General features: G+C 34.5%; 1 protein-coding gene across 21 annotated transcripts in view; it reads right to left on the minus strand.

Annotated features, from left to right (window-relative positions):
- Positions 1–18,164, minus strand: part of BLTP1 (bridge-like lipid transfer protein family member 1) — a 194,398-nt gene that overhangs the window by 48,831 nt on the left and 127,403 nt on the right. For all 21 annotated transcript variants that reach the window (XR_011436204.1, XR_011436205.1, XR_011436203.1 and 18 more), the window contains 7 exons: positions 16,905–17,143; positions 12,396–12,640; positions 9,800–9,905; positions 4,274–4,371; positions 3,357–3,542; positions 1,953–2,121; positions 215–426 (listed from right to left, as the gene is read on the minus strand). Coding sequence is in view for 17 of the 21 variants with exons in the window: in XM_023636601.2 (XP_023492369.2) it covers positions 215–426; positions 1,953–2,121; positions 3,357–3,542; positions 4,274–4,371; positions 9,800–9,905; positions 12,396–12,640; positions 16,905–17,143 (1,255 nt within the window). In the remaining 4 variants the exon portion in view is untranslated. The remainder of the gene's footprint in view (positions 1–214; positions 427–1,952; positions 2,122–3,356; positions 3,543–4,273; positions 4,372–9,799; positions 9,906–12,395; positions 12,641–16,904; positions 17,144–18,164) is intronic.

Below are 18,164 nucleotides of genomic sequence, written 5' to 3' on the forward strand. Positions count from 1 at the left end.
ACATCAGAGTGCTTCAGAGAAAAGTCCCGCAAGACTCATATTTAATACACTGTAGACAAATCGTGGGTGAAGGAGTTCAATCTTACTTGCTATTTACTAAACTTAAGTTATAAACTGTTCTCCTGAAAAATGTATTGTTATATTCCATATACATAGAAATTGTTAGTAGAAATGTCTGGCTCTTAATGTTGGATTATGATTCAATTTTTTGTACCTGGGCAGTATTTGTGATAGGCAGACAGATTCCCAGATCATTCACAGTGAGCTGGAGGAAGAGAGTCCCAAAGGCCTGGGCTGATGTTTGCTGGATCCCGGGTAGCATATCTACTACTTCCTTTGTAGCCATATGAATATCCTTATGTAAAGCCATTCGTTGTTCATTCCAGTTGTCATAGGCAGCCTTATAATTCAGCCAAAACAGCACAGCTTTTGATAATTAAGACAGAAAATTAAAATCAAAACTGTGAAGCTATATAGCAAGTAAACCTCAACAGCTGCAAAATCTGGTTGATTAATGGAAATTACTCCTAGAAAACTGTAGCATTAGAAATAGAAGGGATCTAAGAGGACATAGTCAACTTGACAAATGGAAAAAAGCAGCAGAAAACAAGCAATTGCATAAGGCAGAAGGGAGAAGAAAATCCAGATCCATTCATTCATTCAACAAATTATTTGTGAAATGCCTATTACATTCTAGGCACTAGGATAGAATAACAAACAAAAACAGACATGGTCTCTGACCTTGCAGAGCTTACTGTTACTAATGTTAAAAATTTTTGAAGGAGAGGTACATAATACTAGGAGTATACATTTAAAAAATGTGATTTAGAGAGAGAGGTCAAAGACAGAGTTTGTAACAAGAATGAAACCTTAAGGAAAACCTTCATTTAATGCAGTGTATAGAAGGAGGAACCTAAAGAGGAAATACAGATGGAGAGGCCAGAGAAGTAGAAGGGAGAGCAAGCGTTACGTCATGGACACAGAGTGGAAAGTACTTTAAGGAGGTTTTGAAAGCTGATGAGAAGTCAGTGAGATGAGAAATGAAAAAACTGTACACCGATTTAGCAAAACAAAATGTGCATAACACTGCCAAAAGGGGAGTTTTCTAGCAAACTGATCTTATCACCAGCCAATGCCTACCCCAATTCAAATCTTAAATGACTTCATAAATGGTTCTTCATTACCTCTAAAATACAATTCCAGCATATTTGCCCAATATACCTTAAACCCTATCTATCTGTTCAGTCTTATTTCCCATTATTTTCTTTTATGAAAGCTGCTGCTATATTTTCTTAGACCTCTGTACACATATATATTCATTCATATTCTCTCTCATTTTGCAAATATTTATTTAGTTCTTACTGTATGCCAGGGATTGTTCTAGGACTTTGGATGCAAAGACAAATAAAACAAGCTTTCATTTCCCTGTCTCCCTGGTAAACTCCTAACTGCAAATTGAATCTGAAGAATGAGTTTCTCCTCTAGGAAGCACAGGTAAAGTTAGAGACCCTCAGATCCTAGGACGTGTCTCTAACCCCACTCTGTAGCCTACTTTGCTCTTTTTCCCAGTGAACTAAGAATTCCTCGAGGGCAGGGATCCTGTTTTCCATATTTGTATTCCACTTCTAGACATTACACAATAAATGTTTGTAGAATAAAGACAATGCCAAAACAATGAGCGCATTAATTATCCAACCCAAAAAACTTAGCTCTAGAATTAAAATTCTGAATGACATTCCTACATAACCAAGTAGAAAGCAAATAAGTTTAAAAAGTAAAATAACTTTAAAAACTGAAAGGAATAAGCAAGAAACTTTGTGGATGCTCAGATTTCATATTTAGGAGACATTTAGCTGTCAAGTATTTATACTGATAAACTATAGATGCCTTTTATCTAGGATTACCAAACATTTCTAAATCCAACAACATAAGAATGATGGACTTTATCTTACCTCTATCAAAGGCCACAGGCTGTGCATAAACAATTGGTCTATTCAAGGTAATAAGCACAGCTTCCCTATCCGAAGAACCACTGATTTCTTCTCGGAGGGCATTTCTCAATCCAATTCGGGTTTTAAAATAGGCAACTTGATGAAAATCAGAACCAGCTTCTTCATAAACCTAAAACAAAATTAAAAGCTCAATACAATCAAATAATGGAAAACATTTTAATTAAAAAAACCCTAAAAGTTTTAACACCATTAAAGGTACTGTGCACCAAAAGAACTATAGTACATTTTTCTCAATTTCACTTGTCAATGATATATACCTTATACCCCATACCATAAGCACCTGAAAGATACAATATGAATGGATACATAAGAAGTAGACATGAAGTCACAAAGTTCACATGAAAGCTAGGAAGAGGCCCATATTCTGAATGGCAGTGTATTAAATGTTTCAAGATAATTAGCTCCTTTCTCCTCTCAAAATGTTTTCATTTGAAAAAATTAATTTTTCTAGAGATGACAAGAAATTTTTGTTCATTTATTCCCCCACATAATCTTTAATATAGTCATTCAATGTTGAAAATATCAGTTTTTCTATTCAAAGAAGGAAAAAAAGGTTAAAATCTACATAATTTTTAGCAAAACAAAAACAATAACAAAAATCCACAATGAGCTGGGAAAGTTACTGATTAACGGCTGTGCATGTGTGTGTCTATATATATATATATATATATATATATATATATATATATTTTAACTTTGTATGTTTAACATTATGGTATGTAAAACTTGCCAATATTAAACAGGGCAGCTAAGAAACTTAGTAACACTTTATCTGACCAATGTTAGCACAAAGCATTGAAATAAAAAATGTTTGACAAAATAAAGAAAAATTATAAGCAAATATTTATGAGGATACTGGATTAAGTTTCATGTGATTGCATTTGCACTAAACTATAATAATATACCACCAAAATACTCAATGAAATGCCAAGGTAAAATTCTAAAGGCCTTCTTTTTTTGGGGGGAAGATTAGCCCTGAGCTTACATCTGCCACCAATCCTCCTCTTTTTGCTGAGGAAGACTGGCCCTGAACTAACATCTGTGCACATCTTCTTCTACTGTTTTTATATGTTGGACTCCTGCCACAGCATGGCTTGACAAGCAGTGCGTAGGTCGGCACCTGGGATCTGAACCGGCGAACCCCAGGCCACCAAAGTGGAACGTGCAAACTTAACTGCTGCACCACCAGGCTGGCCCCCTAAAGGCCTTCTTCAGAGAGTGTTCATTAGAATGTACAATCAGAAATTTTAGGAACTTAAACTAAATATACTTTTCTAAGTACAGTAATACTTAAAGTAGTTCAAATTGATGTGCAAAACTAATAGCAACATATTCTGCACTCACCTGGTGTTTGACAATTTGTCCTAATGCCAGATTTAAGTCCACCTGGCATTTACCAAACAGTTTCAGATAGCTGCTACTTCCTGGTGAAGCTTTGGTTTGAAGACGGTTCGAAAGCTCCAGTTCAATTAATCCAGTTTCAAATCTCACAGCTCTCATTGACGGAGTTGTGGCCGTTACTTGAATACCCTAGCAGATTATATGTTAAGAGGAAAAAAGAAGCATCTATCAACAACATCCACACACTCAAATGAACTCTCAATATACGATAGAAGAACGATGTTTTAAAACACAAATAGGATGTCTAATGAGCTGATAAAACTGTCAACATTCTTTAATTTCTCATGTTAGTAGGGACTGTTTTAGCTATTTCATTTCAGTATTTCGTATTTAAAATTTAGACTGTTCAGGGTTAAATACATGAATTACAATTAAATAAGTATTTGATAAGAATGATTTTTATTTTTAAGAGCACTAATATCTTAAATACTGGAAACATTAAGGTTTCTATTAAGGTATTATTGTTAATTGGACAAGTGTACAAAATATTTCTTGTAGGGCAATTTATAATAATTAGAAAAAAGCAAAATGTTCATCAGTAGGGAGTAAAATTGTTACAACTGTATCATATAGAGTACAACTGTTAAGAAGATAAAGTTGATCTAAATGTGCTAACATGGAAAGGTATCCATGGTTTTTTAAAATGCATAAATATATGCATATATAACAATACAAATAGAAAAAAGTCCTAAAGGATATTCAAACAATTGCTAAAGCTTTTTCTCTGAGTGGGTGGGGTTATAGTTCATTTTTGTTTTCTATTTGGCATATTTATGTATCATATGAAATTTCTATAACAAACATAACATTAATTAATTAGAAAAATACTTCTAAAAGTACCATTATTATTTATATGTTACCTTAAACTGCAAGTTCAGGGAATAGAGTAGAATTTTAGGCTTATCTCCATCAGCTGTTCCATCATGTTCATTCCAAAGAGGAATAGGCTGCTCCCCACCTAAATGAAGTTAAATAATTGAGGGTTTGGAGCAATTTCTTTAAAAGGAAAATAACAGGGTCCAGCCCCACTGCCAAGTGGTTAAGTCCATGCGCTCCGCTTCGGCGGCCCAGGGTTTTGCCGGTTTGGTTGGGCGAGGACCTAGCAGCTCTCATCAGGCCGTGCTGAGGCAACGTCCCACACAGCACAACTAGAAGGACCTACAACTAGAATATACAACTATGTACTGGGGGTCTTTGGGGGGAGAAGAAGAAAAAAAAAAGGAAAATAATGACTTGTGCATTAAAAAAACCACCCATAAAACAGTTATTTTCTTTTTACTGATCATTAACTCAATCTTTAACAGGAAAGTTTAGCCGAGTCACATTTCAGGGAGGCATACATATATAAGATACAGATAATACTGCGTACATAGACATTTACTAAGAACATTTTATAAGGACTAAATTAAAACACTATACGTATAATTAAACCGAATGTGACTGTACATCTCAGGAAACATATTTGAGGGATAAAAGTAAACTGAACTAATTTCTTCAATCAAAAATGTGAACTTTGTTGTTTAGATGTGCTGCAAACAAAAAAGAATGAAAGAAAAAATAAAGGTGGAGAAATGAAAAATAATACATGCTAATAATAAAGAGTATGATAGTAAAAGTTTGTCCTATAAATTAAAAAAAAAATGGGGGGAGGGGACCCTGGGGGTAAAGTTCTTATTAACAGACCATTTGTTGCCAAGGCAATGTGCTGCTCAGGAAATAATGTTCTAATATTTTAATATATAACTTCCATTTTCACTTCTTTTTCCCTTGATGAAAAAACTTTTCTGCATGTTTATTCTTTAAATATTCTATCTGAAAAGGATTCATCTTTTTGTATGTATGTTGAGTTTAGCATCATCCAGGGAGCATGTATAGGTAAGGATGGGAAGTTTTTTCCTATTAGGGACCAAAGATGTATCAAAAAAACTAAGAACCCAACAGATAAAAAGCAGGTTTTGTTTGTTTGAGAGAGAAATTAATCTTTTATGGGCTTTCAAAATTTAAAGTAGGGGTCAAAATCTACTTCAATTAGTACTACTATGATAAAAACATAGTTTTCTACTCGAACAGAAAAAGAAAAAATAAGAATGGTTTAGCAATAGGCAGAGATGGATGGAAGGTACATCCAAGGTAAGACAGAAAAGGTAGACAAGGGCACACAAGTTGACCCAAAGGGAAAAAACAAGATATATCTGTGTATGAATAAATACACAGGAAAGAGAAAGAATGATATGGATGGACAGACAGGGACCTAAGTATTCAAGATTTGTGGATCAATAATACCAGAACATATTATTTACAATATATTTGTATTTTGGAAGAAGATGTACACTATGTGTCTGTGCATGCTCAATGCTTGCCCTTATGCTTGCATCTTCCCTCTCTGAATTATTCTACTCAAAAATTTACAGCACAGTACACTGGTTACCTGTTCTTCCAACTTACAATTAAGTACTTCTACTCTCCATCTTCTTTTTCAAGTCTACAGTCATCTCTTACCCAAACCTCATCACTAATGACACTACAACCCTATATATATATATATATACACATATATATACATATTTTTCCCCCTAGCTATCACTTACCCACCCCATTGTCTCTATCTTCCATCTACTACTAACAAACCTTCCATGGTCTTAAAATGTCTTTTTATTTCTCCGATTCTCTAACCTCATTCAAATATGCCTTTTTCGTTGTCCCATCATTTGGAAGTCTCCCATTCACTCACTTCTTTGACCTAGTGAATGGTAATTAACTTACTTTTCAGTGCCATTTCTAAAACATTAAACCATTATTCTTTCAATCTTTCACCATTTGAATTCTAAACCACATCCCTGAACTCATTTTCCTAAAATGCCTTTGGACCCTCACTCATGTTCCATTCTTATTCATTTTGTACCTTCTCAACCAAGCAGACCTCCGCACTGATCCTAATACCAAATGATAGTGAGTTAATATTTGAGTGCTTACTAGGTGCTAAATGCTCTTCTAGGTCCTTTATCACATGTTCATTTATTTAAATCCCTCCCTGATGTACCACTATCAGAATTTACTCATTTCTTCCTCTATGACATGTGCCGTAAAATACACATCTCTGTTCTATTATTTATGAATCTGCATATCTATCTCCCCACTTAGACCACATTCCTAAGGGCAGGAACAACATATCCTCAGATTCCAGCAAGCAGTGCTTGAGCAGACCCTCAGCGTTAGCTGAAGGCAATCAGACCTCTGCTGTTCGGTGATGCACTTCTTCATCTTCTATCATTTCTCCACCACACTCCTCACAACAACTACTGCAAGTCTTCATGATTTTCCTCACACCCCACAATTCCTATCTCATCTCAGAAAACAGATAATAGTATGTCAATGGAAGTCCAAAACTTGTAACAAATGTACCAGTCTTGTGGGGACGTTGATAATGGGGAAGGTAGGCCTGACTGGGGGCAGGGATTATTTGGGAAATCTCTGTACCTTCTCCTCAATTTTGCTGTGAACCTAAAACTGTTGCAAAAAATAAAGGCTATTTCTTTAAAAAGCCTATTTGTTTTGTGTTGTTCTATCACTAATTTGAATATCTTTTATCTAGTTTCAAAAAAAAATTCTTAAAATTTAAAAGCAAAAGCTTCACCTCTTACAAAATGTATTACACAATCACTTTAGTTTACGGAAATATGAGGGACACTATTATATTAGTCACATGAACTCCACAGTCTTTTACCTTGTTTTGAATTAAATATATACTTGACCTAATTCTAAGAACGTACCTCCTTATACATTTCTCTCTAAAATGACTGTACACACTCAAAAATAGATCTCTTCTTTTTATTAGGTCTGTGTTTACCTACATCCTTCTGAAACCCAGGCAGTTCACGGGCAATAAGATTATAAGAATTGATTCCTTGAAAAAGAATCTTCCTAACAAACTTGATGATTGTTGTGAATATGAGTATTCCCAGATAACAGAAAATGTCCTAAAGCTAAACGTAACATGAAAGAAAAGCATGAGGAAAAAAGTGTAACAAATAAAGAAATGAGGAGGATAACTATGAAGATTATGGGATAATAAGGAAGCAATACAGAGATTAGAATACTAAGAAACCTGGCCACAAGGGTTCAAAAGATTCCCTCTCAATAATCTGTTATGGTCCCTGGTTTCGATAGGATGAACGTCTGTGCTCCATGAGGCCCTGGGGCCAGCCAGGTGATACATGACTTACATTTCAGCTATTTTCCTAGGGTTCGTGGCTCTCTCTACAGTCAGGAAGGAATGGTTCAGGGAGCAGACCCAGCCACTAAATTACTCTGGCATCATAATCTGATCTCTAGTCTTCACAGTGATTAAAAAGTCTTCATGGTTAGAATATTAATTTCCAGTTCATTCTTCATAGACTTAGGAATATACTTGTAACTTCTAACTGACTGCCATTCAAAGGTTAAAAAAAAGCCTTTCTCTTTCCTCAAAACAACCTTAAGGGCACTTACAATGCCAGTCTGATACTAGGAACTCTACAATGCTAGCTTTTTACCATGAGAGATACAAGATTAGTTACTGTAAGAGTTTATTTTTTTAATTATATATTCAGCAATAACAGTCTTGAAAATACTCTTTAGAACTCACAAAAATTTGCCAGCTTGAAATATTCTTAACAATTTTCATACCACAGGCAATGTTCTAATGTGATTTAACCAGATAAATGGGCCACATCACAATTTGTGTATGTTCCCCAAGTAGAGGCACTTTCAGTGGCAGAAAGGGTTTTTATCTCTTTCTTAATGGTTTGTATTCAACCATTCTCAGAAAAATTCCAAGGTAACCAACTGATCTGACTTTTTGACTTACCTCGTGAAATTCCATAGCTCTGCTGGTCCTCTTCAATATGATCATTAAGTAGCTACGGAACCTTGAAAGCAACCAAAACCAGCCCAAGGGAACGAGGAAACTCTGCTGCTCACACAGCTGCTACATAACTGAATTCCCTAAATGAGCTCTGCCCCCCCTTCAGGGCTTCATCAAACACTGGTTCATAAGCTCGCTTGCATCTTTTCTACCTCACCTTTCTTACTGAACCAGAGTTCGTTTATAAGGTTTTTGGATATGACTTCCTCTGCAAAGCCTCTTCTCATTCCTTAGACTAGTTTCTCCTTCAACACAGACATAGCACCCTGTTCTTGTTATCCACAGAACTCATCAAAATTGTAACTGAATACTTAGATACTTACTCAATAAATTTGTTAAATTAATGATCTATCATAGAGGAAATCTTCTTGATGCCAGTTTACAGATGTGGCTTACTATTATTTTAACATGATTATATTCACACTGGAAATATTCAGCCTCAAGAATTATTATACAGAGAATTATTATACTTGTTTTCCACCCTAATTCCTCTTAATACTTTATCTTGTGAATTAAAACTCAGTTAAACTTTTTCTTTTTTTTCTTTCTGAGGAAGACTCACCCTGAGCTAAGATCTGTTGCCAGTCTTTCTCCATTTTGTACATGGGTCACCACCACAGCATGGCCGCTGACGAGTGGTGTTGGTACATGCCTGGGAACCAAACCTGGGCCACCGAGACAGAGCATGCCAGACTTAACCACTGGGCCACAGAGGTGGCCCTAACAATTTTTTTTGTGTGTGTGCGTGAAGAAGTTTGGCCCTGAGCCAATATCTGTTGCCAATCTTCCTCTTTTTGCTTGAGCAAGATTGTCACCAAGCTGACATCTGTGCCAATCTTCCTCTATTTTATGTGGGATGTGGCCACAGCGTGGCTTGATGAATGATTCTATGTCCGCACCCAGGATCCGAATGTACAAAGCCCAGGCCACCAAAGCAGAGCATACAAACTTAACCACTATGCCACCAGGCCGGCCCCAGACCCAACATTTTTTAAATCAAATGTATTTCCTGTTGAAATGTAAAGCTGATTAAGAAGCTCAACCATAATCTACTCTTGAGGCACGGCACAAATATAATAAGGGTTGCTGTAGACAATTTACCACATAGCCAGCATACAGTACCATCTGGTATAGGTTAAGGTGGAACTCTTAATATTGATCTAAATTTTGTTCCAAAATCAATAAGATTGGTTTGGTTAACAGACATACACTAAACTTTTTTTTTTTTGGAAGGGAGTTATAAAAGAGCTTTGTGAAGTTTATGGATTGTAAATGTATATCTCACACATGAAAAAAGTAATAAGCAAAAGAATCTGTAGGTGAGAAAGCCAGAAAAGGAGCACACATTTTTAGGGAGTTACTCAACAATGATATCTAAATGACAGGATCAATACTCACACCATGGATACATGGAACATCACGTAGCCAATGAGAATAAAAACCTGCTATATATTCTATACTATAAGGGACCAGATCATCTTACCAGAAACTTTTTGTATTACTTCATTAACTTCTTTCATGAATACTTTCTGTACAAACACCAAGTGGTTCAGAAGATCAGTTGTGAGATTATGTTCAAAAGAACCAACCTGCCAAACAAAATCAGAGAATTAGATTAATACTACTGAGTATATTAGTTTTAAATACATCTTTTGCTCACCTAAGTAATCCCAAACTTTGACAAAAAACAATTATCTACATACTATTTGAAATCAATATACTGAAGAAGGGTTAAAAATATTCAGATTCTCCAATACTTTATTGGACCATTAGGGACCATTCCCCAAGTGTTTTTTTTTTTTTTTTTTAAATAACACTAGCCAATAAGGTTTGAGAAATCTTTTGAAAACAAATTTAACTATGTAACCTGCTAATTTCAAAATTGACATTTTGTCTAGAGTAATATTTATTTTTAATGACCACTGTTGTAGTGTTAGAACAACTATCATTATCAGTGAAAGTAAATTTATTTACTCATTCAAATATTTATGGACCATCTACTCTGTATACTGCATTAGGTGCTAATGCTACAGCTGTGAATAAACACAACAAAATTATGGCTCTCATCAGGCTTACATTTAGGTGAATTAGCAAATCAGATATACTCAATCAGTTTTAGTATATGATTATATTAAATATATGATTAGATAAAACCTATGATTAGTATAAGGCATAAAATTTCTAAGAATTAGTTAATAAACAGATTAAATAGAAAGCAGGCCCTAACTGAAGTGAAGTATTACAGAAAGATAGAGTGAAACATCCTTATGAGTAAGGCAAATGCCTCAACATTTGCCACTTTGATAGCCTTTATATTTTGATCAAAAATTAAGAGAGCAAAATAGATCTGGCAGTCTTTTTTTAATTTAATTTATTTTATTTTTTTAAAGATTTTATTTTTCCTTTTTCTCCCAAAGCCCCCCAGTACATAGTTGTGCATTTTTAGTTGTGGGTCCTTCCAGTTGTGGCATGTGGGACGCCGCCTCAGCATGGCTTGATGAGCGGTGCCATGTCCGCACCCAGGATTCGAACCGGCGAAACCCTGGGCCGCTGAAGCAGAGCGCACAAACTTAACCACTCGGCCACAGGGCCAGCCCCTTGGCAGTCTTTTCTTAAATGAAAAGTCACATAAAGTCTAAGTTGCACTAGACACTTTTATTTTGTATATAGTACAAAATGGGCAAAGATGATTTTCACATGTGTCTATTTGATGCCATAGTAAAATAGGCAACTCTCAGAGTGATGCAACTTTAGATTCTTCCAAATGTCTATAATTAACTGCACTCTTAGTAAATTTGGGATTGTGTTCTGCCCCAATTACAAACTTTATATGTTTGTAATAGCTACTATTAGTAAGGAATTATGCAATATACTATATTAGATTTATTTTATTTTCTGTCAAATGAAACATTATTAACAGTATTGCTAAACTAGAGTCTGGGGCACTTATATTTCAGAGTAGAAAGCACAAATGAAATATGCTTTATAATCTACTTTTTAAATAAAATTTGTATCTAGAATCTTGGACACTATTTTTTTGTACACTCCTTTTTCACATAGAGAAATCCCAACTCTTAGAGAGGTGCTAGGGCAAACAGGTTCTAAAGAAAGTAAATCCGACAGAAGTACGTCCCCCATAGCTGTAAAACTTCTAGCAAAGAACCCAAAAAGCGTTCTTATAGATGCTTCCGATTCTAGAGAACAAAATTTATAAAATACATAGTTAGCAAATAGCTTTTGGATAAGGTTGCAATTGTTCCTGACAAACTGACAAATAAGCTGAGAAACAGCACAGTGTGTGACGCCTGCATCTCTCACTTGATAGGAGATTTAGGGAAAGTTATTTAATCTCTCTCAGCTTCAATTTTCTACTGTATAAAAGTAGGATAACAACAGATGACCTGCTTACCACAAATCAAATGAAAAACTTGTCTCCAAATGTTTACGAGCATTGACTCAAACAGTCCTTAAGTCAGTGCTTTTTAAACTTGAGACAGGTGTACAGGTATAAAGTGAAAAATAATGACGGGGGTCACGTATGCTGGCTTTCAACTTCCCTTAGTCAAGAAATTAGTCTGAATCTGACTGTAATTACTTTATCTTCCAGCATGACCTTTAGATTGTTATTAACAATTATATATACCTGGATGAATCATGTAACCTCTCTAGAGGCTCATTTCTTCATTATAAAATGAGGACAAATAAATCTACCTCATCAGATTGATTTAAGGACTGTACGAGTCATGCTTATAAAGCACTGGACAAACGTTAGATGCTATCAGCTTTTTATAAGGAAATGAACCATGACAATATTGCAGAGATGGATGTGAAACCAGTGTAAGAAATATGAATTCAAAGAGGACTAACACACAGAAAAGCATGTTTAAATGAAACCACAGGAAGAGAGACAGACACATACATGTCCTCGTGCATGCACACACAACATTCGGTCTAAAATTCTGTAGGAATAAACGATTTAATGATTTGCCTTAGAAGTTTGGATCACTACATATTTTGGTACACCTAAAGCCTGAAGACTTCTAATCACAAAGAGTAAGAAAATCAGAGAGTAAACTTACTTCCGCCACACAGCGTAGATAATTTCCCTGCAAATAGTAGCCTTGTTTAGAGGGCAGTTCATCTACACTCCACACCTGATCTGAGTAACTATCATGCTCTTCCATTACATATTTCCCCGACATAGTAACAGGAGGAAGGTTAAGACTGGCAGAAGGAGGAATGGTTGACATATCTGTGGCAGAAACTTTGGAAGTAAAACGCAATCTGTGATTTGGCAGCTCAAATGTAAATCTAGTCTGTGCACCTGTAAGAAACAAGAAAAGTTATTTATTGCCTGTTCAGGTGCTCACTCATTCCTTATTTTGTTCAAACAATGGTGTCTAAGAAAAATGTACACATATTCCAAAACCTATGTTGAAAGATATGGAAAGCATATTTTAAATTTGCTTACATTTCCTATCTTAAAATATATGTATGGTTACTGTAAAGAGTCAGTCAGTAAGTATTATTAAGCCAGAAAGTATTATTTATTAAGCCTACGAAGTGCCCACATTGTGTTAGATGCTAGAGAAACACCTACAAATGTTCTTTATTTCATAGAAGGTAGAACAGAAAGAAACTGCCCTTATTACAGAAGAGTTAAAACAAGAGAAATTGGTCAAGTGAAAAAAATATATATATATCCCCAATCCACACAGTACTTTTTTATAGAGAACATTTAGCAGTTAATAACTTGCCTCCTGATCCCGGTTCAGAATGGAAGGAAACAGTGAAACTGTCAAATCAATTAAATTATACTTGCTGAAAACATTCACCATAAAATTATATAAATACATGGATCTTTGGCCTTGACAATAATTATTAACAGGAGCATAAACCAAATAAGGATATGGTATGAGTTTTAGTTTACTTTTGGCCCTAAACATGTAAATCAACAATTTGGCATGTAGTTGTAGTTGTTCAAACAATTATAAATATACAACCTATACTACTGTTCAGGTCATCTTTCTTCAATTATTTATTAGGGCATTAAGGAGTAGCAGAAACCTTATTAAAATCAAGATCTATTATTGCCTATTACATTTACTGTGTAATGTATATGCATGTTCCTCTCCAATCAACAAAATCTACCAATATTGCTCTGTACAGTACCAATTCTTGCCACTCAAACATCATTAAGTAGCCTATTTTGCCTACCTAAATATATATATAATAATTTATTATATATTCCTAGTGTTCTCAATTGTGCCAGAAATAATTCTCTTTTTTCAAAATATTAATTAAAGATCACCTCCTATATATCACATTCAGTATACTCACTCACTATACAATAATGTTTGTACTTGGAATGAGTTAGTCATAAACAGATAAATGTTCTCTCACCAACTGGTACAACCGTGAATGGCCAGATAGGTCATGACAGCTCTATCTCCTCTTACTCACTACTCCAACCAGGTCAACCCAATGATTGTGGCTTGCAGGCTGCAACAGGTGGGGACTGTCCATCACAGTAGCTACCACTACTATTACTACCACCAGCATCACCAGATGAAAACACCAAGATTGAGGACATCCTAGGTCTCAGGTCCTCCCTGTCACTAGTGCAATCATTCTTTTACTATTTTTGTCCTTTTCCTTCATTGCAGGAAGAACTCTGTGTTTTTACTTGTCTGGACACACTTATTTGACACTATGCTTACTTTGCTCCTAAACAGTCATTTTCCTAGTTCTAAACTGCCTATTTGGCTTTTTACTTGCTGTTTCTGTTGACTCTTGGATTTCATGGATGACCTGAATAAAAAAACAGAATACTTCTATTTCCAGCAACAAAAAATATAGATGTTCAGAATAATCCCTCTCAATTAAGAAAACCTAAAACTCTAGGGGTAGGAATAAACATACACACATATGTATACAAATACATATATGTATGTATGTATTCATATGTATATATATGTTTTTAAAATTACTAATATAATTTATGTTAACAGAATAAAGGAGAAAAAATTTTAATTTCAATAGATGCAGAAAAAAGTATCATGATATTCGCCAATTATTCTTTATATAAATTCTTAGCACACTAGGAATAGAAGCAAATTTTCTTAACGTAATAAAGGGAACCTAGCAAAAACCTATAGCAAATATATTCATTAGTGAAATATTGATTCCTTTAAAAAATGGGAGTGAGAAAAGGATGCCTACAATACCCCTTTTATTGAACATTGTAGTAGAAGTACAATGAAGCAATAAAAAGAAATTAAAAAAACAAAGACTAGAAAAAAGAAACAAAAGTATTATTTGCATATGGTATGAATATCTACTTAGGAAACTCCAAAGAATCTTATTAACAATAAGAAAATAGTTTAATATGGTTGCTGAGTATAAGATTAACATAAGAGGATCAAGAGTATTTGTCCACATCACCACCAAACAGTTCAGTAAAAGCTATCTTACAAAATATACCATTTGTAATCACCACCACCAGAACATAAGGCACCTAGGTAGCGAAGTAAACAAATATATCTTGCAAAAGATGCACACTTTTTCTACTTTTCCTACTTAAGAAAAAGTAGAAAAATTTTAAACTTTGTAGAAAAACATTAAAGATGACTTAAAGAGACAGAGAAACAAACATATTCAGGAATAGGAAGGTTAAATATTGTATCAATTCTCAATATCAATCAATATTGTCAATTTTCCCCAAGTAAATCTACAGATTTCATTAAATTTCTATAAAAATCCAAATAGGCTTTTCCAAGGAACTTGACAAACTGATTCTAAAATATATATGAAAGAGCAAAGAACCAAAAATAACCAGGACAACTCCTAAAAAAAGGAAAAGTCAGGTAGTAATATGACACTGGTACAAATAGACCAATGAAGCATAACAGAGAACTCTGAAATAGGTAACATATTTTATATTAAAATAATTTTTATATTTTATATAAATTTTATATAATTACATATCATTTTAAAATGAAGCAATAATTTTATATTAAAACAATTACATATTAATACTAAAACTGTTATTTATCACACATAAACATTTAATAGATGACAAAACTGGATTATGTATCACTGAAAAAAGGGACAGATTAGTCAATAAATGATGCTGAGATAACTGGTTATGCACACTACTCCATACCAAACTAAAAGATAATAATAATAAATTCCATATAGATTTAGAACTTCAATATGAAAAGCAAAACTTCAAAACATTTAACAGAAAATATAAGAGAATATCTTCATGATTCTTGGAAGAGAAAGATTTCAAGACATAAAAATACCTCTTAATTATATAAAAAAATTCAGTTTCATTAGTAATTATAGAAATATAAATTAAAACCACAATGAGATACCATTCCACATGTACCATCAAGCAAAAATTTTAAAGTCAGGAATACCAAGTGTTGACAAGGATGTGGAACAAAGGGAATTCTCATCTAATCCTGGTGGGAGAGTGAATTCTGGTGGGCACAAGCACTTTGGAAAACAGTTTTACATTTCTTAGCAAAGGTGAAGATGCCTTAACCCTACAGTCTAGCCGTGCCACCCCTAAGTAAATACCCTTGAGAAACTCTTGCACAGGTACACCAGGAGATGTGTATGAGAATGACTGTAAAGGCAAAAAAGTAAAATGAGCCAAAGGCCCATCAAGAGAAGGGTAGAATGGATAAATAAATGGTGACATAATCACCTAAGGGGCTGCTATAGGTCAGTGAAAAATTAATGAACCACAGATACAAGAATGAACACAGATGAATTTCAAACAAAATGTACTGCAAAAAACCCTCCAAATTAAAAATATTGGTGGGATTCCATATAAGTAAACTTAGAAACAGGCAAGAACAAACTAAGTCATTTATGAGCATACAAAGATGTGGTAAGATTATAAAGAAAAGCAAAGGAATGGGTAACACAAGAGTCATGCGAGTGGTTCTTCCCCAGCAGTCATGGGGGATGTTAACTGGGAGTGACGATAATCCCTGAAGGAGCCTTCAAAGTACTAGTAACATTCTATTCTTAAGTTGTGTGATGGGTCGCTGAGGTCACAGTTCTTTATTATTCTTTAAACTGTGTGTATACAATTTACACACTTTTGTACATACGATACATTTCAGAATAAAAATACAACAGCAAAGAACTTTTGGATAGGATGTATAAGGATCATAAAACCTCACACAAGTAGCTATTCTGAAGAAGTCAAATCACCTCTGATTTGAGCTAAGTGCACCCAATGTGAAAATAAACCAAATTATTCAGGCTAAAAGAACCTAACAGATGTAGAAATTGCAATCTGAGTTTAAATTGGAGAAATGACCCCAACAGTTGAATACCTCTAAAGAGTTCAAATGAAACCGGAGTCCATGGTGGTCACTCAGGGAGGTTTATTGGTATTTTTTACTTGACAAAAGAACATCATTAATGAAATTTAAAAGTCTTACTATTGAAATTATTTAAATTTTCATAAAGTATCCCTAAAACTAAATTTACCTTTTCATCAAAATATTACTAATCTCTCAAACCAATAATACATTTTAAGAAACTGAACAAAAATGCAACGTTACCTGTCATCCCGTGACTTCTCATTCTTCCCATCTTATATTCCGCTTTCAGCGATGGTAAAAGCGCTGCTCCAATGGCTATACCATCCAACATGGCACTGAATTTAAGAACGATTGGCTTCTTTTCTAAGCCTTCCGGTAGCTGAGGAAACTCATTTGTTTCAATAGGAGTTTGATTAACACTTGTTGGGGTTTTTTCAGAAGGTAGAGGGGTTGCAATATCTTCTTTTACAGACTGTGGACTATTAAGCAAAAAAAATAATTTAAAAGACAATTAGAACAGCTATCATTTTATTGTATAAAATTATTGGAGTTCTCAAGGAAAAATAGCAAAACTATACTGCTGACAGATGTTTGCTTTCCAACACCAGATCATATTATGACATCCTAAAAACAACCATGGAAAACTGGTGATCTAGAAAAGTAAACCAGAAAAGGTAATAACAATATAAACTGGAATGTTATATGCCAAGGCCATTCCTATCATTGATGGGAAACTGGAGTTTAAACTCAGGTTTGTCTGACTGCAAATTCCATGACTTTAACCGCTATGCACTCCACTATTGATTGTAATACAATTACTACTATTGCCAATACTATTACCACCACTATTAATAACACCACCAGCAATCACATAATTATCTGAGTGCTTACTACATGCCAGGTACTATTCTTAGTGCTTTGTGTGTTTTACATCATCTATTCATTTATCTCACAAAACCCTTTGAGTAGATACTATTATCTCCACTTTGCAAGTGAGTAAGCATAGCTAAAAAGTGGTGAAAGCAGGATTTAAACCCAGTCATAGTCTGATTCCAGAGTCTGATTTTTTTGTTTTGTTTTTTCGTGGGTTTTTTTGTGAGGAAGATTGGCCCTGAGCTAACATCCATTGTCAATTTTCCTCTTTTTTTGCTTGAGGAAGACTAACATCTGCGCCAATCTTCCTCTACTTTGGATGTGGGATGCCTCCACAGCATGGCTGATGAGTGGAGTAGGTCTGCACCCAGGATCTGAACACATGAAACCGGGCCACCAAAGTAGACTGCACAAACTTTAACCACTCAGCCACCAGACTAGCCCCCGAGAGTCTCATTTTTTAACTACTATGTTTCACTGCCAACATATTATAGTAAGGAAAAATTCCTTAGAGTATTTTAAAACTAAGGCTCATGTATACATTCTGGATTCCACAATCCATTGATGACAGATATATTTAAATTATTACTATTTGGGCAACTTCAGACATGAATTAATATTACATCA

Source organism: Equus caballus, chromosome 2 (assembly GCF_041296265.1).
Source record: "Equus caballus isolate H_3958 breed thoroughbred chromosome 2, TB-T2T, whole genome shotgun sequence".
NCBI lineage: Eukaryota > Metazoa > Chordata > Mammalia > Perissodactyla > Equidae > Equus > Equus caballus.